We start from the raw sequence: 26,280 nt of genomic DNA, 5'->3' as shown, positions 1-26,280 counted from the left end.
TCTTCTTCTTTAAGCCTTGAAAAACCCTCAGAAATGAATAGGAACCAGTCCATGATTTCTTAACCATAATTCCAAAATCCAATAAACACTAAAAACCAGTGTTTTTTTTTTTTTTTAAACTCTTTTGGTGTCAGAAACCTACCTGAACCAACACAAGCCATTTTACAGTCTTTATTTTTGCTATATTAGATGAACATTAATATGTCTTACCACAGAAATAGTACCATGTTTGATCACAGCCTACTGCCTCAGACCACATGTATAGAATTTGTAACATAAAACCTTTCTAAAATTGCAAATTTTCTGGATTCCAAAGTACACCTGGACCAAGGGTTTTGCTGTAGAGGGATTGTAGACCAAATTAGTATTGTTTTGTAAAGGTGGAAACTATATCTGAAAGAACCCACGTAATTTTCCAAGGAAAGAGAAAGAAAGGGGCCTGAGTGCCTATAAAGGGGAAGGCACAGACGGAAGGGCCTTTGCAGAGGTAGAGCTAACCTGCAAGATTCCACGTTGATTGAGCACAGGGAGATTGTTATTTGTGTTGGTGCCAAAGTACAATTGGGATTCTGGAATGAAAGGTCGAATGGCTCTGTAATTAGTGATGGTTGAGCAGACAGGCTCTCATGAAGAAAAGGATGTAGGCAGATAAAGACAGGAAAGCAGCAAGGGGGTTGGATATTAAATCCACCAAAAGGCTCTCTGCACTAACATATCATCTCTCTTTTATTGCCCATCAAATGCAACTTAAATTGCTTACATCTTTGAGTGAAACTTTGAGTGAACTTTGCAGCACTAAGTGAGACAGGCTTCAGGGACAAATAATGACTTTCTCCTTCCACTTCGCCTGCTCTATCTACTCGCTTGAAAATTCAGTGTGCCCACATGCCTCCCGCCTCTGCCTGTGCTGTTCCTTTGGCCTTGAATGTCTCCAGAGCCCCACTTCTCTCCAATGAACACCCATTTGTACCCTTCAATCTTACCTCCTTGGGAAGGACTCCTTGAACAGACCAGTCCAAACTAATTTTTCACTTCCCTGTATTTTCATGAATCCCATACATAGACTTTGTTAGGTTACTGTTTAGTAAGTGTCTTCACTATCCAAGGATCGAATGTTTTGAATTGGTCTGTTTAACTAGCCTAGCTATCAGCAGAAGATACAGTGATGGAATGACATGGTCTTTGCCCTGGGAAAAGATCGAATTTAGTGGGAGAGAGAGACCAGTAAGCAATTATGATAAGCTGGAGCGTGATAAGCACTGAGACGGACGTCAGCAGAGGGAGGCATTTGGCTTGGAACTGGGAGAGGACAGGAAGTTTGGGGAAACAGTGCCACGAATGAGACTTGAGTGCATAGGGGTTACCTACTGTGTCTCTTTCCTGCTTGCAGTCTTCAGAGACTTTCCAGTACCTACTGAATAAAATCCTAAATCCTTAACTCCAAGTTTTTGCATACACCCACTCTATTAGAGAATTCCAGTTTTTATACACTGCAAGGTAGGAGCTACCAAGAGTAGAAACAGAGTTTAACTCGGGAATTCTAGCACAAGTAATGTGAAATGGGAGGGAGGTAAGAGAGATAATATACTCCACAGTGATTACAGTGCCTATGCATGGGATCTAATTTGGGTATATGGGGGAAAAGAAGAAAGAGTAGAGAGGGAAGAAATGTTGGGGCCTGAGGATTAATGTGCTGGGGTCAAAGAATTGCTAGAGTTGAGGTATCAGAGTAGGCAAGTGGCTGAAATAGGAGGTGATGATGCAAGAATAGGATACTTGAAATTGATGTGTTAGAGATGGCCCAGTTATTGGTAAAGAAGACTCGGGTGTATCCTTGGAAACCAGTGGCTGAGGTTGGGTGGAGAACAAAGTCATCAGCAATGAATCTAGGGTGTTGAAAGGATTATCTATATGGATTCTAAATTTGCTTATTGTCATGGCTGTCGTAGGGAAGAGAGGGGAGTAAGCCAGCTGCTAAAATCTTCAGTAAAGAAGAGGAATGGCCAGAGCATTGTAGATGACTTCCATAAGAAGCAGTGGGTTTAGTTTGGTATCCTGTTAGGTGGAGTTGGTATCTCTAACGAAGAAGAACGATCTGGAAGCAGCAGTGAAGAGCTAAAGAGAACATTTACCCACCTCCTGGCCCAGGAGAAGAGGGTGGCAAAAAACAGCCACACTTGGGAGGGCGTCAGGGGAAACTGTGTGTCCAAGGGAGACAGCAGTTTGAGTTAGAGAGACGAGGCAGACAGCAGGTTCATAAATGAGATTGAGAACCTGAGGAATTTTCCTGACCACTGACTGCAGTGTCCCCAGAGTGCTTAATGAAAGGATTGGGGAGGTGAGGGAAGGGTGAAGAATGGGATTCAACTGGGGACATTATTAATATAAAGATCTGTGGGAGATAAATCCCTGTGTTAATGGACTAGCTTGGCTTTCTGATAATGACCAAGGTAAACGGGGATATAAGCCACGATGGCCTGTTGTTTTAGGAGAAGCTGAGTGATTGGCTAACTATTGCCCACTACAGCTTTCAGGGTGATGCATGGGGTATAGTGGTGAAGGAAGCAAAGCAGTCTTATTAGGGCCCCATGGGACTCTGTGGACTGCTTTTAAAGGCAACAGTGGGCAGTGTCATGGCTGAAGGAGGAGAGGTTTTACAGGTAGCCTGCGGGAGCTCAAGATGCCTCCTTTTTAACATGCAGCATATGGGGTTGCAACCAGAGGAGGGGCAGTCTTACCAAAGCACCGGCCTGGGGTAGACACTTATCAGGCTTTGTTCCCACTTGACTGAAAGCTTACAATAGCCCCATGTCACAGGTATTATTAGCCCCATTTTACAGATGCTGAGAGATTTAGTGGTTTACTCAAGATCACACATCTAGCAGAGCTGGGCTTCTTGCCCATGTTTAACCTGAAGGATGAAAAGTACTGACATTATCTACTGGATAATGAGATAGGGTTTGTGCAGTTATTGGTTCTTGTTCCTTTATGATGGAAGTTTTAAAAAATTTTTATTTTTTAATTGAAGGAAAATTGCTTTACAATGTTGTGTTGGTTTCTGTTGTACAACAACATGAATCAGCTCTAAGTATACATATATCCCTCTTCTTCTTGAACCTCTCCACCCTCCCCACATCCCATCCCTTTAGGTCATCAAAGAGCACTGAACTGGGCTCCCTGTGTTGTTTGGCAACTTCTCACTGGCTATCTATTTGATACATGGTGGGCATATACCCTGAGAAAACTGTAATTGAAAAAGACACATGTACCCCAATGTCCATAGCAGCACTATTTACAATAGCTTGGACGTGGAAGCAACCTAGATGTTCATTGGCTATGATGGAAGTTTTTAACCTTTCTATCCTGGGTCTGTTCAGAGGGCAGGTGGGAAGACTTTAAACAGCACTTCTATGCTCTGTTATCCCTACCTCTTCCTTGGGGGTTTTGGAATCAGTCATTGATATCAAGAACACAGGCCACTTTTTCCCAATGGTAACAGCTCTTGTAGTATTGAATATTGAATTGACGCCCTTTTATTTGTGAAGGATGACTCAGGTGTTAATATTAATCAACTTTTGCTTCTTTACTTGTTAGGGATGATTTGATAGCTCGCTCTTGGGCTTATAATTTCTTGGCTTCTACTGCCTTCCCGGTGCTTCAAATTTTGAGTTTGTGTTCTCCTTACTGCTGCTGCTACTGCTAAGTCGCTTCAGTCGTGTCCGACTGTGTGACCCCACAGATGGCAGGCCGCCAGGCTCCACCGTCCCTGGGATTCTCCAGGCAAGAACACTGGAGTGGATTGCCATTTCCTTCTCCAATGCATGAAAGTGAAAAGTGAAAGTGAAGTCACTCAGTCGTGTCCGACTCTCAGTGATCCCATGGACTGCAGCCTACCAGGCTCCTCCGTCCATGGAATTTTCCAGGCAAGAGTACTGGAGTGGGGTGCCATTGCCTTCTCTGGTGTTCTCCTTAAGGATCTTGCATTTGCTTACTAGAAGAATGTTCACTATAAACTTGCCATTGATGTTGGTCACTGTTTCTCCCTGTGGAAGGCACTATTCAGCAATTCGCAGAAATTGAGGAATGAGTTCACTTTTGTTTTTAAACCAGCATCAAAACTGTCTTCTCCTAATATCCTATGACATCCCTTATGTATGGAATCTAAAAAGAAGTGATACCATTGAACTTAGTTACAAAACAGAATCAGACTCACAGACTTCCAGAAGGAGCTTTTGGTTGCCCTAGGGAAGGAAGGGGGGAAAGAATAGTTAGGGAGTTTGGGATCATCATGTAAACACTGCTGCATTTAAAATGGATAACCAACAAGGACTGTATAGCACATGGAACTCCGCTCAGTGTAGCGTAGCAGCCTGGATGAGAGACGGGTTTGGGGGATAACATATATGTATGGTTGAGTTCCTTTGCTGTCCACCTGAAACTGTCACAACATTGCTAATCAGCTATACCCCAATACAAAATAATAATTTTTTTTAAACCTGTCTTCTCCTTTGGGAACTTATTTTATGTACATTCTGATGGTGACTTCCACTTTCTGAGTCACTGTGAATTCACTGAGCACCTGTTGTCCTTGTTCACTGCAGTTTGCAGTGTGCTGGGATGTATGTCATTGTAGATTAAACTCAGGGAGCTATGATGCACGAGTGGGTTACCAAGCAGCCTACTGTAGCAGGGCAAACTCCAGAGAGGGTGGAGCAGCTCTCTATACCATATTTTATAAATCAGAAGTCAGGACATGTGACTTGACACAGAATTTATTCTCATTTGCAGATCTCTTTTGAAAGGGTATTTAAATTGTATTTTGTTATCTGGTTCTGCATTTTCTTATCACCTTTTAAATTACGTTAAGTCAGGACTGCCTTGAAAATGCAAGATACATGGACATGGTGTAATATAGTTAAGTGGTTTTTTTATTCATTGAAGTATAGTTGATTTATAATGTTGTTTTACTTCTGTACAGCAAAGTGATTCATATATATATATATATGTAAAATTTGCATATATATTCTTTTTCATATTCTTTTCCCTTGTGGTTTGCCACAGGATACTGAGTGTAGTTCCCTCTAAGTATACAGTTGCTGCTGCTGCTGCTGCTGCTGCTGCTAAGTCGCTTCAGTTGTGTCCGACTCTGTGCGACCCCATAGACGGCAGCCCACCAGGCCCCGCCGTCCCTGGGATTCTCCAGGCAAGAACGCTGGAGTGGGTTGCCATTTCCTACTACACAGTAGGACCTTGTTTAACCATCCTGTATGTAATAGTTGACTTCTGCTAATCCCAGACTCCCATTTCTTCCCTCCTCTCCCCACCTCTCCCATTGGCAACAAGGAGTCTATTCTCTGTATTGTTGATTTGTATTGTATTTTAGATTCCACACTTAAATAGTATCCTATGATATTTGTCTTTCTCTTTCTGGCTCATCAGTACTTTATAGTAATGTCTAGATCCATCCATGTTGAGATATAGATATACACGTCACGTCTTTTCTACCCACTCATCTGGCAGTGGACATTAGGCTGTTCCCATGCCGTGGCTGTTATGAATAGTGCTGTGGCGAGCATAGGGGTGCATGTGTCTTGTTGAGGTACAGCTTTGTCTGGGTATGTGCCCAGCAGTGGGGTTTCTGGATCACACTGCAACCCGACTTTCAATTTTCTGAGGAGCTTGCATACTGTTTTCTATAACGGCTGCACTGGTTTGTATTTCCACCAACAGTGTAGGCGAGTTCCCTTTTCTTTACACCCTCTCCTGCATGGTTGTTTGTAGAATTTTTAACGATGGCCTGAAAAGATCCAGGCCAGATCTTTGCGAGTCAGATACTTTCTGACTGGTGTGAGGTGGTACCTCATTGTAGCTTTGATTTGCATGTCTCAAATAGTTTGTGATGTTGAGCATCTTTTCATGTGCCTGTTGGTCTTCTGTATGTTGTTTTGGAGAAATATATAGATTTAGGTCTTCTGCTCATTTTTCAGTTGGGTTGTTTGGTGTGTTGTTGTTTTGTTAAGGGTCTAAACAGTGCCTGGCCCATAGTGATGTCATGTAAAGCATGTATGCATCAAACAGGCACTTCACGGCTATTTTGGTTATTATTATTATTATCATTATTCTTCCTTAGATTCCTGTAAAATAAATAGTGAGAGAGGTCTGTTTAGAGTTTTCCCCCCTAGTTTGGCTATACATATTCTTGTAGATATAATAATACCACATATAGAGAACTAGGGCTCAGACTTATAACCATCTCACTCTGTTCTCCTTATTCTAGAATAGCAAGTGAAGTGAAGCAGCTCAGTCGTGTCTGACTCTTTGCGACCCCATGGACTGTAGCCTAGCAGGTTCCTCCGTCTATGGGATTTTCCAAGCAAGAATACTGGAGTGGGTTGCCATTTCCTTCTCCAGGAGATCTTTCTGACCTAGGGATTGAACCTGGATCTCCCACATTATAGGCAGAGGCTTTACCGTCTGAGCCACCAGGGTCTTTGTTTTTCTTGGCTGGTGGCTATGTCCTTGGTTCCTTGGTTAATTTCCATATCAAAGGAAATAAATCCCTTGTGTTTAGTGGATACCACTGTCTTTTATCTTAGGTTGTTCCTACAATATCTGGAATTGTTTTGGCTTTGCTTCCCCAGTGAGGTATTTGAGTCTCGCTCCATCCAGATCAGAAGTGCCAAGGCTGTCTTCGACGGCTGTTTTCAGGGTTGTCTCTAACATTATAGCTTATAGATAATTTATTTCTGTGTGCATTCTAAGCTGTGTGTGGGAAAAAATAAAATTCTGTAAAATTATAGTGCATGAATTATGTGAACCCACTAATTTTTCTAAATGTTCTGTTTGTTTGTTTGTTTTAAAGAAAACTAATTTATTCATTCAACAGGGCTTCCCTGGTAGCTCAACTGGTAAAGAATCTGCCTGTAATGCAGGAGTCCCTGGTTTGATTCTTGGATTGGGAAGATCCCCTGGAGAAGGGAAAGGCTACCCACTCTATTACTCTGGCCTAGAGAATTCCATGGACTGTATAGTCCATGGACTTGCAAAGAGTCGGACACGACTGAGAAACTTTCACTTGCATTCATTCAACAAGTGTTTGGTGCTCCCCAGGGCTGGTACTGGGAGTACCAAAATAAATGAGACACCTTCGCTTGAAAGGATACTGAAAGACTTGTAAATAAAGAATTCATTCATTCACCTCACTTTTATTGAGCACCTACTATGGGTCAAATATGCTTTTGACCACTGGTGCTATTGCAGTGAACACATGCTGACAAAGTGTGTGTATGCACACGCGCATGCTATAATGCCTGTTCTCAGAGAGTTTACATTTGGACAGAGGGAGTTATGGGGCTTCCCAGGTGGCACTAGTGGTAAAGAACCTGCCTGCCGTTGCAGGAGATACAAGAGATGCGGGTTTGATCTCTGGGTTGGGGAGATCCCCTGAAGGAGGGCATGACAGTCCACTCCAGTATACTTGCCTGGAGAATCCCATGGACAGAGGAGCTTGTGCGACCCCATAGATGGCAGCCCACCAGGCTCCCCCGTCCCTGGGATTCTCCAGGCAAGAACACTGGAGTGGGTTGCCATTTCCTTCTCCATGATTGGCACTATGAAGAAGCAAAAAACTAAGATGTACTGGTTAGTAGTTTTTATTATAGACAACCAAATCTCTTGTTGCCAATCTGAGCAGAAAAGATTTATAATGGGTTATGGTAGGAATCTCCAGAAGGGCTGAGGATGGGCTTGTATGCTCTATCTAAGCGATATGTCCAACATGGGACCGTTCCAGTGGGAATCCATCAATAACTGCTGCCCAGTACACAGCATGGGAACATCTGCCACAGCTCCTCCACAGGGGATCCATTGTCACCCTAAGTGGGTATACTCGAATGTACTTGCTTCCCTTGCCCTGTGGATGTCTGTGCTTGGCAGAATTCTAGCTGAAAGAGTGCCTTGGAAGTAGAGTTCTTTGCTTTCCAGGATCTGTACTAGGGTAAGGCTCAGTAGGAAGAAAAATTAATTTAAAACCTTTGGTGGATATTGAATCCCTTTCTAAGTATTCCCCTCTCCTTTCTTTGCCATGCCCGCTTCCTAAAAGAAAAGTTACAGTCATTTATTTTACTCCCTCACCTCCCATTCACTCTGGAAGCCACAGCAGCCTTGTTTCTGCCCTGATATTCTTTTGCAGTGTCCATACAGTGGTTTCCATCTTGACAGACTCCACCAGACGCTGTTTCATCTTTATCTTACAGAATTGATCCGCTGCACTTGCCACTGCAGGCACTCGTTCCTCACTAATACTGCCCAGCCCTTCTCCTTCTCTCCTAAGCTCTCACCTCTCTGCTGCTTCTTGGCCTCTGCCATTGTCCCTTGACTCTGATCTCACTGCACATTCTCCTCCATGATCCCCTCCAGTTTCATGGCCTCAACAACCACTTCTAATAGTAACAGCAAGAGTTAACACTCAATGAGCACTTATTATGCCTTCTAAATGCTTTGTATGTATTTAACAATTTAATCCACATAACAGGTGTGTTAATTTCCTAGACTGCTTTAACTGATTACCATGAGTTTAGTAGTTTGCAGTAACAGAGTGATTATCTTACAGTTCTGGACATGAGATGCCTAAAATCAGTGTTTGCCAATGGTGTTCTTTCTGGAGGCTCTAGAGAAGACTGTTTCCTTACCTTTACCACTTCTGGAGACTACCTGCTTTCCTCGACTCATGGACCCTTCCTCCATCTTTATGGCCATACGTAGCATCTTCAACCCTTACCTCCTTATGTCTACTTCTTCTTTTCTGACCTCATGCTTCCTTCTTATAAGGACCCTTGTTATTACATTAGACCTATCTGGATAATCCAGGATAATCTTCCCATCTGAAGGTCCTTACCTTAATCACATCTGTAAAGTCGCAAGGTAACATAGTCACAGGTTCCAGGAACTAGGATGTGGACATTTTTGAGGTGCCATTGGCCTCCCTGGTGTCTCAGATGGTAAGGAGTCCACCTGAATGCAGGAAACTCAGGTTTAATCCCTGGGTCAGAAAGATCCCCTGGAGAAGGGAATGGCAACCCACTCTGATATTCTTGCCTGAAGAATTCCATGGACAGAGGAGCTTGGGGTCCATGGGGTTGCAAAGAGTTGGTAACAACTGAGTGACTAAAACTTTCACTTTTTCTTTCAGTTTATCTTACCTATGACATCTACCCTTTGAGGAATGCAGTTATCTCAGATAAGGCAAAAAACACAGTGTAGTTAAGTAATTTGCTCTGAGTCATAAAGCTAATAATTGGCAGAGCTGGCATTTAAGCTTATTTGGACTTCAGGGTCCATGCTCTTAAGCTCCACATGAACCAATAAGCCAGTAACTCCAAATCTAAGTTTCTGTCTCCCACAAATGTCACATATAGAATCGCCTGTTAGATGGCTTCCCTAAAAATGCAAACCATCACATCCCAAACTGGGCTCACCCTTTCCTCCAGTGTCTGTATCTCCAGTCCTCAGCCTTAGTGTCAGGTACTAGCGTTCATCTCTCACCCAGTTTAGAACCTGGGCGTCATCCTGGAGTCCTTCTTCCCATTGCCTTCAGACCCAGTGATCTCCAGGCCCAGTTCATGCCACTCTGCATGTTTTTCTTATCTATCTGCTTCTTCTGTGCCCACCAACACTGCCCAAGTCCAGCCTCTCATTATTTTACTTGACCATTGTGAAAGTGAAGTGAAGTTGCTCAGTCGTGTCCGAGTCTTTGCGACCTGTGGACTGTAGCCCACCAAGCTCCTCTGTCCATGGGATTCTCCAGGCAAGAATCCTGGAGTGGGGTGCCATAAACCATTGTAGTGGCCTCTTAATTGGTTTCTGCTCTATAATCAGCATGAAATATAAGCCTAACCATGTCATTGCCCTGTGTAAAACTCATCAGTAGCTCCAGTTACTGTGTAAAACTCATCGACTCTGAAAATTAAGTCCAACTACTTAAAGGAGACTTGACTTCTACTTCCTTCTCCAGCCTTACATACTGAACATTGGGACTCTAAGAATAAGGAATTCTTTTCATGTATGTCCTCTTATTTCACATGTCATGCCTCCTTTGTTGATGTTCTTCTCTCATCTTAACTGCATTCCCACTGTCCTTTGCTTGACTGCCTGTTTTATCTGAGGAGTCAACTCTAGGAAGCCTTCTTTGTACCCTCTCCCACCCAACTGGCCTCATGATCTCTTCTCTATGTTCTCAGAGCAGACTTTATACCTTGTATCTAATAACTTTGCTTTATGCTAGAATGATCAATTTGTGCCTGCTTCCCTCATTCAGCAAGTTCTGAAAGGTCAGGGACTGTTTTGTTCTTTTCTAAACTGTAGTATAATTGACATAAATCATTATATTAGTTTCAGGTATGTAACATAATGATTTGATAATTATATACACTGTATACAGTTTATACACTGGAAAATGATCACTTCAGTAAGTCTGGAAACATCCACAACCATGCATAGATACAAAGTACTTTTCTTGTAATAAGAACTTTTAAGGTTTACTCCCCTGGCAACTTTCAAATACGCAATACAGTGTTGTTAACTGTAGTCCCTATGTGGTACATTACATACCCGTGACTTATTTACTCTAACTGGATGTTTGTACCTTTTGACTTTCTTCACCAACTGCTCGTATCTCCCAGCTCCCACCTCTGGCAACCACCAATCTATTCTCTGTATCTACAAACTTGATGGAGTTTTGGTTTCGTTTTTAGATTCCACATTAAGTGAGATCATACAGTATTTTTCTTTCTCTGTCTGACTTATTTCACTTAGCATAGTACCCTTAAGGACTATCTACATTGTCAAAAGTGTTATTATTTTATCCTTCTATGGGTGACTAATACTCCATTGTATATGTGTATATAACATTTTGTGTATCCATTCATCTATCAACAGGCATTTAAGTTGTTTCCATATGTTGGCTATTGTAAATAATCCTACAGTGAGCATGGAGGTGCATGTCCTTTTGAGGTACTGTTTTCCTTTGCTTTAGAGAAATCATCAGAAGTGAAATTGCAGGAGATCATATGGTAGTTCTATTTTTAATTTTTTTGAGGTATCTCCATACTCTTTTCCATAGTGGCTGTACCAGCTAACATTCTCATCAACACAGGGTTCCCTTTTCTCCACATCTATTCCGCCTCTTGTTATTTCCTATCTTTCAGATAATAGCCATTTTAACAGCTGTGAGGTAATATATCATTGTGGCTTTGATTTTCATTTTCCTGTTTATTAATAATGTTGAGCACCTTTTCATGTACCTGTTGGCCATCTATATGTCTTCTTCGGAAAAAGATCTATTCAGATCTTTTACCCATTTAAAAATTGGTTTCTCTGTTACATTACAGTTGAGATGTATGAGTTTTTATATATTTTGGATATTAAACCCTCAAGTATATGATTTGCACGTGTTTCCATTCACTTCATTGTCTTTTCATTTTGTTATTATTTCCTTGGCTGTGCAGAAGCTTTTTAGTTTGATGTAGTACCATTTGCCTTTGTTTTTGGAGTCAGATCCGAAAAGGCTGTCACCAAGACTGATGTCAAGGAGCCTACCACCTATGTTTTCTTCTGTGAGTTTTGTGGTTTCAGGTCTTATATTCAAGTCTTTAATCCATTTTGAGTTGATTTTTGTGTATGGTGTAAGATAGTAGTTTGATTTCATTCTTTTGCATGCGTTTGTCCAGTTTTCCCAATACTGTTTATTGAAGAGACTGTTCTTTCCCTGTTGTATATTCTAGGTATCTTTGTTGTAAATTAATTGATTGTATGCATGGATTTATTTCTGGGTTCTCCATTCTGTTCTGCTGATTGAAATCTATGTTCTTATGCCAGTACCAAACTGCTTTGACTACTATAGCTTTGTGATGTTTAAAATTAGGAAGTATGATACTCCAGCTTTGTTGTTATTTCTCAAGTTTGCTTTAGCTATTTCGGGTCTTTTATGGTTCTATACAATCTTTAGAGTTTGTTGAAATTTTTATAGGGATTACATTGAATCTGTAGATTTCTTTGGAATTCTTTCCATTTATTTGGGTCTTCTTCAATTTCTTTCATTATTAATGTCTTTTTTAAACCTTAATTCTTTTCAAAAAATTTTTATTGAAATATAGTTGATTTACAGTGTTGTGTTTAGTTTCTGCTGCCACCCTTATGGCAGAAAGTGAAGAGGAACTAAAAAGCCTCTTGATGAAAGTGAAAGAGGAGAGTGAAAAAGTTGGCTTAAAGCTCAACATTTAGAAAACTAAGATCATAGCATCTGGTCCTATCACTTCATGGCAAATAGATGGGGAAACAGTGGAAACAGTGGCAGACTTTGTTTTTTGGGGGGCTCCAAAATCACTGCAGATGGTGACTGCAGCCATGAAATTAAAAGACGCTTACTCCTTGGAAGGAAAGTTATGACCAACCTAGATAGCATGTTCAAAAGCAGAGACATTCCTTTGCCAACAAAGGTCCGTCTACTCAAGGCTATGGTTTTTCCTGTGGTCATGTATGGATGTGAGAGTTGGAGTGTGAAGAAAGCTGAGCGCTGAAGAATTGATGCTTTTGAACTGTGGTGTTGGAGAAGACTCTTGAGAGTCCCTTGGACTGCAAGGAGATCCAACCAGTCCATTCTGAAGGAGATCAGTCCTGGGATTTCTTTGGAAGGACTGATGCTAAAGCTGAAACTCTAGTACTTTGGCCACCTCATGCAAAGAGTTGACTCATTGGAAAAGACTCTGATGCTGGGAGGGATTGGGGGCAAGAGGAGAAGGGGACGACAGAGGATGAGATGGCTGGATGGCATCACTGACTTGATGGACATAGGTCTTAGTGAACTCCAGGAGTTGGTGATGGACAGGGAGGCCTGGTGTGCTGCAATTCATGGGGTCACAAACAGTCAGACATGACTGAGTGACTGAACTGAGTGTGTATATGTCAGTTCCAATCTCCAAATTAAAACTATTTTTAAAATTTATTTATTCTTGGCTGTGCTGGGTCTTTATTGCTGCACAGGCGTTTTTCTAGTGTAGAGCAGGAGCGACTCTAGTTGTGGTATGCAGGCTTCTCATTGCTGTGGCTTCTCTTGTGGAGCATGAAGTCTAGGGCATGTGGACTTCAGTAGCTGTGACACAGGGTTCAGTAGCTGTGGCTCCTGGGCTCTAGAGCACAGGCTCAGTAGTTGTAGTCCACAGACTTAGTTGCTCTGTGACATGTGGGTACTCCCAAACTAGGGATCAAACCTGTGTCTCCTGCATCAGCAGGCAGATTCCTTACCACTGAGCACCAGGAAGCCCCCAGTCTCCTAATTTATCCATCCCCCTGTTTTCCCCCTAGTAAACATAAGATTGTTTTCTACATCTATGACTGTATTTTGTAAATAAGTTCATTTTACCATTTTTTAAGATTCCATGTGTAAGTGGTATCATACAATATTTGTTCTTCTTTGTCTGACTTGGCTCAGTATGACAAGCTCTAGGTCCATCCATGTTTCTGAAAATTGCATTCTTTTGTTATGTTTTATGGCTGAGTAATATTCCATTGTATATATGTGCCACCTTTTCTTTATCCATTCCTCTGTCACTGGACATTAAGGTTGCTTCCATATCTTATCTATTGTAAATGGTGCTTCAGTGGACTTTGGGGTGCATGTATCTTTTTGAATTATGGTTTTCTCCAGATATATGCCCAGGAGTGGGATTACTGGGTAATATGGTAGTTCTTAGTTGTTTAAAGAACCTCTATACTGTTCTCCATAGGGGTCTACCGATTTTCATCCCCACCAATAGTGTAGAAAGGTTTCTTTTTCTCCACACCTACAGCTTCTATTCATTGTCTGTAAATTTTTTAATGATGGCCATTTTGACTGGGGTGAGGTCATACCCATTTTAGTTTTGATTTACATTTCTCTGATAATTAGTGATGTTGAGCACTTTTTCATGTGCTTTTTGATCATCTGTATGTCTTCTTTGGAGAACTATTTATTTATATCTTACACCAAATTTTTGATTGGGTTGTTTGGTTTTTGTTATTGAGCTTCATGAGCTGTTTGTATATTTGGGAGATTAATCCGCTGCTGGTCACTTTTTTGCAAATATTTTCTTGCCTTCTGAAGGTTGTTTTTTCAATTGTTTGTGGTTTCCTTTGCTGTGAAAAAGTTTTAAGTTTAACTAGGTCCCATTTGTTTCTTTTTGTTTTTATTTTTATTACTCTAGGAGGTGAGTCAAAAAAGATCTTCCTGTAATTTATGTCAAAGAGTGTCCTGCCTCTGTTTTCCTCTAAGAGTTTTATGGTGTCTAGACTTGCATATTGGTCTTTAATCCATTTTGAGTTTATTTTTTGTAAATGGTGTTAGGGAGTGTTCCAGTTTCATTCTTTTACATACAGCTGTCCAGTTTTCCCAGCACCACGTATTGAAGAGACTGTCTTTCCTCTGTCATATATTCTTGCCTCTTTTGTTATAGATTAGTTGACCATAGGAGCATGGTTTTATCTCTGGACTTTCTATCTTGTTACATTGATCTATATTTCTGTTTTTGTGTCAGTATCAATTGCTTTGATTACTTTAACTTTGTATTATAGTCTGAAGTCAGGAGCCTGATTTCTATATCTTCGTTTTTCTCTCTCAAGACTGCTTTGGCTCTTTGAAGTCTTTTGTGTTTTCATAAAAACCATGCAATTATTTTCTGTAAGACATTTGTAAGAAATTCTGTAAGAAATTTGGTAATCCCATCAGTAATCTGATAGGGATTACATTGAATCTATAGACTGCTTTGTATAGTATACTTATTTTGATAAAATTGATTCTTCCAATCAAAGAACATGGTATATCTCTCCATCTGTTTGTATCATCTTTGATTTATTTCATCAGCATATCTTTTTACCCAATAGTTCTGTAACTTTGACAATCAGTGGTTAGTTCTCATTCACATTAACTCTCTGTAGATTTTTAAAAGTGGTGACAGGTACATAAGTAACCAACATGTAGAGCTTATGTGATGAATTTTCATCCTCGTTACTATACTGTGGACAACTATACCAAATTCACTGAGCTCTAGTAGTTTTCTGGTGGCATCTTCAGGATTTTCTGTGTATAGTATCAGGTCATCTGCAGTGACAGTTTTACTTCTTTTCCATTTTGGAGTCATTATATTTATTTTACTTCTCTGATTGTTGTGGCTAAGACTTCCACATGTTGAATAGAAGTGGAAAGAGTGGACACCCTTGTTTTATTCCTAATCGTAGAGGAAAAACTTTGTTTTTCACTGTTGAGAATATTTGCTGTGGCTTTGTTGTATGTGGCCCTTATTATGCCCACTTTTGGAGAGTTTTTTTTTTTTTTTAATCATAGATGGATGTTGAATTTTGTCAAAAGCGTTTTCTGAATCTCTTGATTTATGTGGTTTTTATTCTTCAGTTTGTTAGTATGATATATTATGCTGATTGATTTTTAAGAATCCTTGCATGCTTGAGGTAAATCCCACTTGATCGTGGTGTATGATCCTTTTAATGTACTGCATCTATTTGCTAGCATTGTTTTGAGGTTTCCTGTGTCTATGTTTATCAGTGATACTGACCTATAATTGTCTCCTTTTGTGCTATCATTGTCTGACTTTGGGATCAAGATAATGGTGGTCTCATAGAATGAGCCTGGGATTGTTCTCTGTAATTTTTTGAAAGAGTTTCTAAATGTTCAATAGAATCACCTGTGAAGCCACCTGGTCCTGGACTTGTGTTTGTTGGAAGTATTTAACCACAGTTTCAATTTCAGTACTTGTGATTGGCCTGCTCATATTTTCTATTTGTTTCTGGTTCATTCTTATAAAGCTGTACCTTTCTAAGCATTTGTCCATTTCTTCTAGGCTTTCCATTTTATTGGCATAAATTGCTTGTAGTTGTCTCTTACACTCTTTTGTACTTCTCTTGTTTCAGTTGTAACTTTTTAAATTTTTAATTTTACTGATTTGAGTCCTCTCTCTTTTCTTCATGAGTCTTGCTAAGGTTTTATCTATTTTGTTTATGTTCTCAATTAACCAGCTTTTAAATTTTGTTGATCTTTGTTTTTTTCTTTGTATCAATTTCATTTATTTCTACTCTGATCTTTATGATTTATTTCCTTCTACTAACCTTGGGTTTTGTTTGTTCTTTTTCTTTAGTTGCTTTAGGTATAAGGTTGATTGTTTATTTGGCAGTTTTTCTTGTTTCCTGAGGTAAGATTATTATTTTTTATTTCCTCTGATTTCTTCAGTAATCTCTTGGTTGTTTAATGGCATATTGTTTAGTCTCCATGTGTATTTGTTGTTTTTCACTTTATAGTTTTTTTTCCTGTAATTTATTTCTAATCTCACATCATTGTGGTCAGAAAAGAGGTTTGATATGATTTCAGTTTTCTTAACTTTTAATGAGGTTTGATTTGTGGTCCAGTATGTGATCCATCCTGGAGAAGGTTCCCTGTGCTCTTGAAAAGAAAGTGTATTCTGCTGCTTTTGGATGGAAAGTTCTATAAATATCAATTAAGTTCACATGGCCTAATGTGTTATTTAAGGCCTGTGTTTCCTTATTGATTTTCTGTCTGGATCGTCTGTCCACTGATGTGAGTGGAGTTTTAATATCCCCCACTATAGTTGTGTTCTGTCAATTTCCCCTTTTATGGCTGCTAGTATTTGGCTCGTATTTGTGATGCTGTTATGTTGGGTGCCTATATATTTACAACTGCAACATTTTCTTCTTGGATTGATCCCTTGATCATTATGTAGTGTCCTTCCTTATCTCTTGTAACAGTCTATTTTGTTTGATCTAAGTATTGCTGCTCCAGCTTTCTTTTGATTTTAATTTGTATGGGATACCTTTTTCCATCCTCTTACTTTCAATCCGTATGTGTCCCTAGATCTGAAGCGGGTCTCTTGAAGACAGTATATGCAGGTCTTGTTTATGTATGCATTCAGTTTGACTATGTCTTTTGGTTGGAGCATTTAATCCATTTATAGTTAAAGTAATTATCAATATATATGTTCCTGTTGACATTCTCTTTATTGTTTTGGATTTGTTCTTCTAGGTCTTTTTTCTTACCTTCTGCTTTTGCTCTCTTGTGATTTGATGTCTATCTTTGGTGTTGTGTTTGGGTTTTTCTTTTGTGTGTGTATGTATCTATAGATTTTTTTTTTTTTTTTTGGTTTGATAGTCCCATGAGGTTTTGATATAACAGTGTATGTACAAACGTTGTTTTAAGTTGCTGGTCTCTTTCCCACCTAGAGAATTCCTTTAGCATTTGTTGTGAAGATGTTTTGGTGGTGCTGAATTCTCTTAACTTTGGCTTATCTGTAAATCTTTTGATGTCTCCATCAAATCTGAATGAGATCCTTGCTGGCTAGCGTATTCTTGGTTGCAGATATTTCCCTTTCATCACTTGAGATATATTGTGGTGCTCCCTTCTGGCCTGCAGAATTTCTGCTGAAAAATCAGCTGATAGCCTTATGGGGATTCCCTTGTATGTTATTTGTTGCTTTTCTCTTGGTGCTCTTATATAATTTGTCTTTGTCTTTAATTTTTGTCAGCTTGATTAATATGTGTCTTGGTATGTTCCTCCTTGAGTTCATCATGTATGGGACCCTCTGAGCTTCCTGGGACTTGAGTGACTATTTCCTTCCCCATATTAGAGAAGTTTTTGACTGTAATCTCTTTGAATATTTTCTCAGGTCCTTTCTCTTTTTCTTCTTTTTCTGGGACCCCTAATGCAAATACTGGTGCATTTAATGTTGTTCCAGAGGTCTCTGAGGCTGTCTTCATTTATTTTCTTTGTTTTTTCTTTACTTTATGGCAATGATTTCCACTTCATTTATGGGGTTCTTATGGGGTTTTGTCATGTTCCTTCATTTGCAACATGTCTTATGTCAACTTTTCTGTGTTTGTAGTCTCGTTTCTACATATTTCAGGATCACAGTACCTCTTGCTTCTGGTGTCTGCCCCCTAGTGGGTGAGGTTGCTCCAGGGGCTTATGCAGGCTTCCTGGTGGGAAGGACTGATGCCTGCCCTCTAGTAGATGGAGCTGGATCTTGTTCTTCTAATGGACGGGGCTGTGTCAAGTGGTGTGTTTTGACGTAGCTGTTAGCTCAGTATGGCTTTAGGCAGCCTGTCTGCTGATGGGTGGAACTGTGTTCCTGTCTTGCTGGTTCTTTGGCCTGAGGCATAACAGCTTGGAACCTCTAGGTTGTTGGGTGGGGCCAGGTCTTGGTGCCAAAATGGGACCTATGGGGGAGCTCAAGCCAATCAATATTCTCTGGGGCTTCCTCCACCAGTGTCCTTGCCCTCACAGTGAGCTACAGCCAAAGCCCACCTCCCAGACCCCTAGTTAGGCCTAGCCCCAGTTCATGTAGAGGTACTGCTTTGTGCTGGTTCCCAGTGCGTGTGAGACCTTGAGTGCAACCTCCAAGAGAGAAGTCTCTGTTTCTCCCAGCCCTGTGGAGCTCCTGCTTGCAGGCCCTGGTGGCCTTCAAAGCCAAATACTCTGAGGGTTTTTCTTTTCAATTCCTCACATGGCCTTGGAAGGCTGTTTTTTATATGGTAATGTCCCTGTGCAGTCTCTGTATGTTTTAAATTTTTTGATGTGAGGACTGTTTTAGTACGGATGTCTACTACCCCTTTCCTCAGTGTATGCTGGCCATTATCCCCTTGATAGGAGATGTGACTGATGTTGTGGTGACCTGAGCCTGCGATGGATACTGAGCAAAGCTCCCCACCCCCACTTTCTCTGTGTTGTTACTTCCCTGTCAGGGGCAAGTCTGCTCCCTAGTTATTGGAGTAGAGGTCCCCAGATCTGTCTCTGAGCTGTGTTTCTGATCTGCAGCGTGAGAGAGGCAGAGTTGGAGCGCTCCCACTGGGAGAAAAGTCACTGAGTTTTCCTCCTCTGGAGCTATTTACCTGTGTGTGTGTTCTGTTGTGTCATTTTTCACCTCTTGTGCTGACTCACAAATTACACTATTGTTGAAACTGCCCTCAGCCCCACCTTAACCATGGTTATAGTGGCAGTTGTTCCTGGTTTTTCTCAGGCCTTGTTTTCACCAAGCCACCAGTGCAGATCCCCCAAAGTCAACCCAGGACTGCAGTAATCATGTGCCTGGATCCACTGTGGGAGTTAATGGAGACAGCTCAGATTCGGACCTGCTCCAGTCCCCCTGTGTATGTGCCCACAAAGCCCACAGCTGCTAAAGCTAGACCCATCTCAGACGCAGGAGCACTCATCCATTCAGATATTCTGCAGGTGCTAAGTTTTCAAAGCCAGCAGCAGTGGTGTAAATCTATGGTCCTTGCAGCCATGACGAGAGAATCCAGCTCATCTTCCTTTGTTGCGTGACCCCAGGGGCTTAACTGTGGTTTCAGTCCCACCTCTGCATGTGTTCCTCCCAGCAGCACCTGTACCTGAGACTCCTCTAAGGCCAGTGGGGGTGGAGGCAGCAATGGGCAGGGTGTGCAAGCCCACTGGGGCCAGCAGGGCCAGAGGAGGTATTGGCAGGAGGGAAGTGGGAGCCTGCTCCGGTGGGTGCTCCTCCTAGTGCCCACCAAGGCAGGGGACAGGGGCAGGGGGCACAGTGGGGGCCCTGCCTCTTGTGCACCACTCAGCAATGGCATTTTGCTTCTCTGGCGGCCCAGATTTCTTTCACAAACATTCCTGATTGTGGAACTCCTTATTCCTGCCCCTTCAGATCTGTCTGTTTGCAGCCAGTAGCTGTTCTCTTCCTGAGCCCATTCTCCAAGCCCCACATTCCAGCACCCAACCCCTTCCACACCAGTGAATGTGACTCAGGCTGGGGCATGCAGAGCTGCATCACAGACCGTTCATGTAGGTCTTACACTGTCCTGCCTGCCACAGACCAGTGTCTGTACTCCCTTTCCTCTCTGTCCCAGCTCTCTCGGGGGGAGGGGGAATGGGAAGCTGTTGTTTAATGAATATAGTGGTCCAGTTTTCAAGATGGGAAGAGTCCCGGACATTCACTACAGTGTGAGTGTTCTGAACATTACTGTACTATACTACACATTTAAAAATGGCTATAGTGGTAAATTTAAAGTTAAGTGTATTTTACCACAATTTAAAAAATATTAATCACTGAGGTATATACATCTGTCATGTCATGTGTTGCAATAACCCTGAACTGTTAGTAGGATATCCCCATTTTATAGTGAGGAGCTTAAGGCTCAGAAAAGTGAAGTAAATTGTCCAAGGCACATGACTGGAATGGCAAAGCTGAGCCTCATACTCGGATCTGCTGGTTCCATGCCCAGTGCTGGCTGCTAGCACATAAGAGGAAGGTCAATGGAATCAACTTGACTGCTGGTTGAAATATAAGAAATTAACCCTTGGAAGTTTGTGAAGAAAGCTATAAATGTGTGTGTAGGGATATGTGTGTGTGTGTGAGTGAGAGAGAGAGAAAGGAGGAAGAGAAGGAAGGGGATGGAGGGAGGGTTGAAGAAAGAGAGAAGAGCATGCAAGCATGCTTCCAGACACCTGCTTCATACTTCCTGTTCAATATTCCTCCCTTCCTAATTCTTCAGAGGGCAGGTGTGAGTCAACTGTAAACACAGTGAGAAAAGGTCACCCAACAGTTATTCCTTCAGCAGGCAAAATCCGAAGTTACCTGCATGGAGATTGTATACCTAAAATTAAGACCCTTAAGATGATCGGAAGAAGTTGATGGCTCTTTGGAAATGGCTCCATTAGATGTCCTCCTATGCTCTATCCACCCACCACCTCCTCTGAAGACAGAAAATGCCAAAATACATTTACAAAAGTAAATTTAGTGAGGGTGGCGGGGACTAGGAAGAGCACTGCATAAGCCTCGAGCCCAATCCCACCTACATAGACCACCAACTTACTGTATGATCCTGTGCGTGTCCCTTCCTTTGCTCCAAGGGTTGGCCTGCTGTTACTACCACCATTTTCATTCACTGAATTTGGGTGGAATTTAAAGTAGAACACAATCTCCCAAGGAGAGTCAAAAATACAAGAGCATCATCTCGTCCCTTTTAAATAGCTTTTATTTACTATGTGCCAGGCACTGTGATGGACTCTTTACATATGGCAGCCCTCATGCTTCTACTGCTTGCAAGTTATTTTTATGATGAGACTTCACTGATGATACCAAGTTTCCCAAAGTATTTGCCTAGATGATAAAGAGTGGAGTCAGAAATGGAACATGTACCTGTCAGGTTCCAAAGATTGCTCTTGTCTCCACCCTATGATGTTAAGCTCAATAGCCAGGCAACATGGAGCCAGGGAAGGAGTTAGTCTACCTGTCAGCCACAGGGCAAATCTTGTGGAGAAGGTGGGCATTATTGTTGCAAGAAAGCAGTTGACAAGTAGATGGGGGGATGCATTGGGGGAGCGGGAACACATAAGCAGGGTGGTAGAGAGTATAAAGTTTCTAGAAACTTGTCAATTATCCTTTTGGTTTCAGTTCAATTCAGTTCAGTCGCTCAGTCGTGTCCGACTCTTTGAGACCCCATGGACCGCAGCACGCCAGGCGTCCCTGTCCATCGCCAACTCCTGGAGCTTACTCAAACGCATGTCCATTGAGTCGGCGATGCCATCCAGCCATCTCATCCTCTGTCGTCCCCTTCTCCTCCCACCTTCAATCTCTCCCAGCATCAGGGTTAAGTGGTGGTAAAGAATCCATCTGCCAGTGCAGGAGATGCCAGAGATGTGGGTTTAATCCCTGGGTTGAGAAGACCCCCTGGAGGAGAAAATGGAAATCTACTCCAGTACTTTTGCCAGGAAAATCCCATGGGCAGAGGAGCCTGGAGGGCTACAGTCCATGAGGTCACAGAGTCAGACACAACTGAGTTACTAAGCACACACGCACATGTTGATCTGTGGCTGAGATCATAATTCCACAACTTTTGTTCTTAAATGCCACATGAAGGGGTTTATTTGCACAGGCAGCAGAGAGCTACCAGAAGTTTATATCAAGGGGTTTATCAGCAATTGTTAGTGCTATATATCTTATAAGCATTCTTTGTATGTTGTGAAGAAATTAGGCACACCTGCAGTGTTTCAAAGAGCATGTAGTTAGTTTGACTCTGCCTCACGTAGACAGTAGCATTACTGATACTACTCAGTAGATAAGCAATGGCATTACATCAGCACCTAGAGCCACTTAGCAAGCACAGTGAAGTCAGCTAATGGTGCTGCTTGTTTCTTTTCTTTTATGCTCTAGGAAGGATTAAGAAACTTCAAGGAACTTCGAGCCAAATTTCAAAATCTTGATGCATCATCTCTTTCAGGACCTATCAAATTCCCAGCAGGTGTTTCTCAAAAGGGAGACTTTGGAAGCAGACAGTCCATGAAGACTTTGGCCAGTGGGAAACCCCCCTCATCCAGCCACAATCAGCACTCACCCAACTGTGCTGATGGTGATCCGCAGCCTCTTAAACCCCAGCAAGTGAAGGGGACTCAGAAGAGTGAGACTCAGAAATGTTCTAATTACCTGGAACCGCCAAGTTTTCCTGGTTCTGCAGTAAGGTCACAGAAGGCTTCTCCGCTGTTAGATGTGTATCAGTCAAATGGTGAGATAGCCAATAAGAAGAAAGTCATGGTGAATGATAGCTTCAGAAACAAGCTCTGGAGCTGGGAGGTTTTATCTCAGAAAAGTGAGACACCATCCGTCTTTCTCCCTGCCAGTTGTGGAAGCAGGGCCTTCCATCTAAAAGAGCAGAAAAGTATCAAGCTGACTTCAGAGGAGCCCATGGAAAATATGGAAATAAAAGAAGCCCAGTCCCTACCTTCCCACAGGCACCTGATGGCTCAAAGAAGATTGTGTGCCATCTCTGAAGATCCCACCGTTCAACCTTCTCAATGTAGCAGGGAGAGCGAAGCAAACTCCAGTCCTGAGAGGAGCTTGACAGGGAGCATCTGTCACCCTGTCTATGACAATGAGCTCACCAGCCAGACCTCAGGTAAGAAATCAAGCCCCCACAGGCCTAGGGGGAGGGATCACTGTATTTCTCTAATTTAGAGCTTACTGGCATGGGTGGTCTTATATGTGGCCTGGCCAGTGTTTGTCCCACACTCTAGCACAGATATTCTAAGCCCATCTGCTAGATTATAACTTCAGGTTTGGATTAAGTGATTAATCTCCTGGAATTATATGGAGAGACAGGTGGGACAAACCCAGATTTGAATCCTTTAGCTCTGCTTCTTACAAGATGCCTGAACTGGGGCAGTCTGCTTAACTTCACAAAGCCTGGTTTCCTTTCCTATCAATCGATCCATTGCCAGTCTTCCTTGTCTTAATAAGTAGCACAACCACCCTCCTATTTGCTCAGGCCAAAAATCTAGGAATCATATTCTGTTCCCCTCCCCTATCCACCTCCCTGCCTCTTTGTTTGTAACTAATCATTGTTTGCAGCAAGTTCTTGGCTCTGTCACCAAAATACGTTCTGAATCTCCTGACTTGCTTCCATTTCTGCCTTCTGCTCAAGTCTACACCACTGTGGACCATCTCTTCTTGGACCACTGCAAGGTCCAGCTGGTCTCCCTGCTTTCACACTCTTGCCCTCTTGTAGTCTATGCTCCTCCTCACAGGTACAGTGATGCTCTAAAGCATTAATCCAATCATATCACCCCCCTGCTCATTTCAACTTTAGCTGTCTTACTGTGGCTCATACAGTTTGCTCCTTGCCAGCATCTCGTACTCTCTCCTCTCTCACCACATTGACCTTCTTTCTATTCCTGATATACCAAGCTAGTTCCACCCCAGGGCCTTTATACTTGCTGCTCTCTCTGTCTGGAACACTTTTCCTGTAGAACTTTGACATCTCACTCCTTCACTTTATCAAGGTCACCTGCTGCGTGTGGACCTTGTGGATCACTCTATCTGAAATAGCCACCCACCTCCAGCAGTCTTTTTCTTACACAGCTTTAGTTTTCTCTCACTTACCCCTATCTAGTTTGTTATGTATTTGTTTACCTCAGTAAAGTATAAGTTAAGTGAGAATAAAAACTGTCTTCTTTACCACTGTATCCCCATAACCTAAAAGAACAAGGCCCGTTTCAATGAGTTCTCAAGAAAGTATTTTTTGAATAAATGGCTGGCCGGCTGGCTGGCTCTCTTGCTTATGATCCTGTTTGGTTTCTCTTTCCCTCAGAAGAGCATCTAAACTATTTACTGCTGACTTCATAGCGCTGCTGCTTTTGGTCCCTGCTGATGTCTCGGACTTACTTCCTGCTGTCTTTCCCTGGCTCACTAGCCTATAGACAACATCCTGGAATTCCTTGCTGTTTTGTGAACAGACTTCATTATGACTCAGGACCTTATGATTTCTGTTCCTCCTTCCTATATAATACTTTTCTTTGATCTTTCCTTCATTACCTTTAGGTCTAAGTTTAAATGACACTTTCCCAGATAAGCCTTCTCTAGCCAAAGATCTCTATCTAAAGTCTATTACCTCACCACCAAGAATTCACATTCTTTCATATCATCCTGTTTTATTTCCTTTATAGAATTAATAGATTGCTGTGATTTTCTCTTTTTACTTTTTAAAATTGAAGTATAGTTGATTTACAATGTTGTGTTAGTTTCAGATGTACATCAAATGATTCAGTTATACACACACACACACACACACACACACACACTCTTCTATTCTGTTTAAGATTCTTTTCCTGTATAGGTTAATACAAGATAGTGAGTTTAATTCCCTGTGCTTTCCAGTAGGTCCTTGTTGGCTATCTATTTTATGTATAGTAATGGTACATGTTAATCCCTAAATCCTTATTTGTCCCACATCACCGCCCTGTTATGGTTTTCTTATCTGTTTATCTGTTTGCATGTTTATCATCAGCCTCCTCCTATTGGAATGAAAATTCTTGAGGGCAGAACTCTCTCTTTTCTTGTCCTTAACTCTAGTTCCAGCTCCTAGAACAATGCTTGGAATATAAATTATTGTTGATGAAGGGATAGGGAGGAAGAAAGGATGAATGGGAGCAAGGAGAGATGGGAGGAAAGAAAGGTCTAGATAACCTAGCTGACAGAGCTGCTGGGAGGATCAAATGGGATAACCCATGTAAATTGCTTAGCACAGTGCCTGATAAAAATTAGGAGCTCAGTTAGTAAGTAAGTGATCATGCACTTTTACTGTCTTCTCTATTATCTGATAAAGACTAAAATCTCTGACTTTGCAGCTTATACTTCAAGTCTTAGAAGAAAGGAACTTTGGCCCTAACTATGTAACCCCTGCTAGTAGGGCTAGAAGGACCCCTGCTCCTTGACTGCAGAGGATAGCAGGGCCTTGAGGGGGTTGCACTGATGTTTTTGTAAAACACTAGCCAAGTTTCTTTAGTTTTACCATGTGGTCAGCCACTGTGTTATGTCAACCAAAAGTCAAGGTACGTGAATAATATAAGATTTTGTGCTGTTTTTGGTGTAGAAAGCCTATGCAATATTTATATATAATGTTGGAATTTCTGTTGGTTAGCTCATCAGTGCAGAAGAATAAAATACATAAAATTGGGACTGTCCTGGAAAATTACAGGATATAGAATCCACAGGTGCCCAGGTACTACAAAGCCAGCCTTGAAACCTGTTCTAGATATTGGAGCCCTGGACATCAAGAGACCAGTTGTTACTCCTCTTCATGTCTCCCGTATTATTTGCCCATCATGAGTGCCCGACGAATCCTTTCAGGGAATAGTCATTGTCATTGTGCATTTCTGCTGATGCTGGTCCTGTGCTTGGCACTGAGAGGAGATCCCTAGGGCTTAGTTGCTTCCCTCTAGGAACCTACATTCAGTGGGAAGATAGACCAGCCCTTCTCATATGTCACAGCACTGATGGAGAGGTGGTAACAATGTGATAGGTGATACTGAACAAAGAGTGGTTGATTATGAGCTGGTTTTCTGGTAGAAATCAGGAAAGGTATCATTGGAGGAGGGTCTTAAAAAATGAGTCAAAGTTCACCAAGGGAGGAGTAAGGGAACAGCATACCAGAACAAGAATGGCATGAACAGTTCAGTTCAGTTCAGTCGCTCAGTCGTGTCCGACTCTTCGCGACCCCATGAACCACGGCACACTAGGCCTCCCTGTTCATCATCAGCTCCCAGAGTTCACCCAAACCCATGTCCATTGAGTCGGTGATGCCATCAACCATCTCATCCTCTGTCGTCCCCTTCTCCTCTTGCCCTTAATCTTTTCCAGCATCAGGGTCTTTTCAAATGAGTCAGCTCTTTGCATCAGGTGGAATGAACAAAATCTTGGATATTTGAGAGCT

At 41.9% G+C, this 26,280-nt stretch overlaps 1 protein-coding gene across 8 annotated transcripts in view; it reads left to right on the top strand.

The window, feature by feature from the left end:
• The window catches only part of FYB2 (FYN binding protein 2), a 123,367-nt gene that overhangs the window by 26,439 nt on the left and 70,648 nt on the right, over positions 1-26,280 (top strand). For 6 of the 8 annotated variants that reach the window (XR_015160061.1, XR_015160062.1, XM_086390183.1 and 3 more), the window contains one exon: positions 22,230-22,968. Coding sequence is in view for 6 of the 8 variants with exons in the window: in XM_086390183.1 (XP_086246309.1) it covers positions 22,230-22,968 (739 nt within the window). In the remaining 2 variants the exon portion in view is untranslated. The remainder of the gene's footprint in view (positions 1-22,229; positions 22,969-26,280) is intronic. The other 2 variants (XM_086390185.1, XM_086390186.1) reach the window with 1 other exon arrangement.

This window comes from Bos grunniens, chromosome 3 (assembly GCF_055505025.1).
Source record: "Bos grunniens cultivar Pamir isolate PY7600 chromosome 3, Bosgru_T2T1.0, whole genome shotgun sequence".
In the NCBI taxonomy this organism is placed as follows: Eukaryota; Metazoa; Chordata; class Mammalia; order Artiodactyla; family Bovidae; genus Bos; species Bos grunniens.
This window is presented reverse-complemented; position numbering and strand designations above follow the sequence as displayed.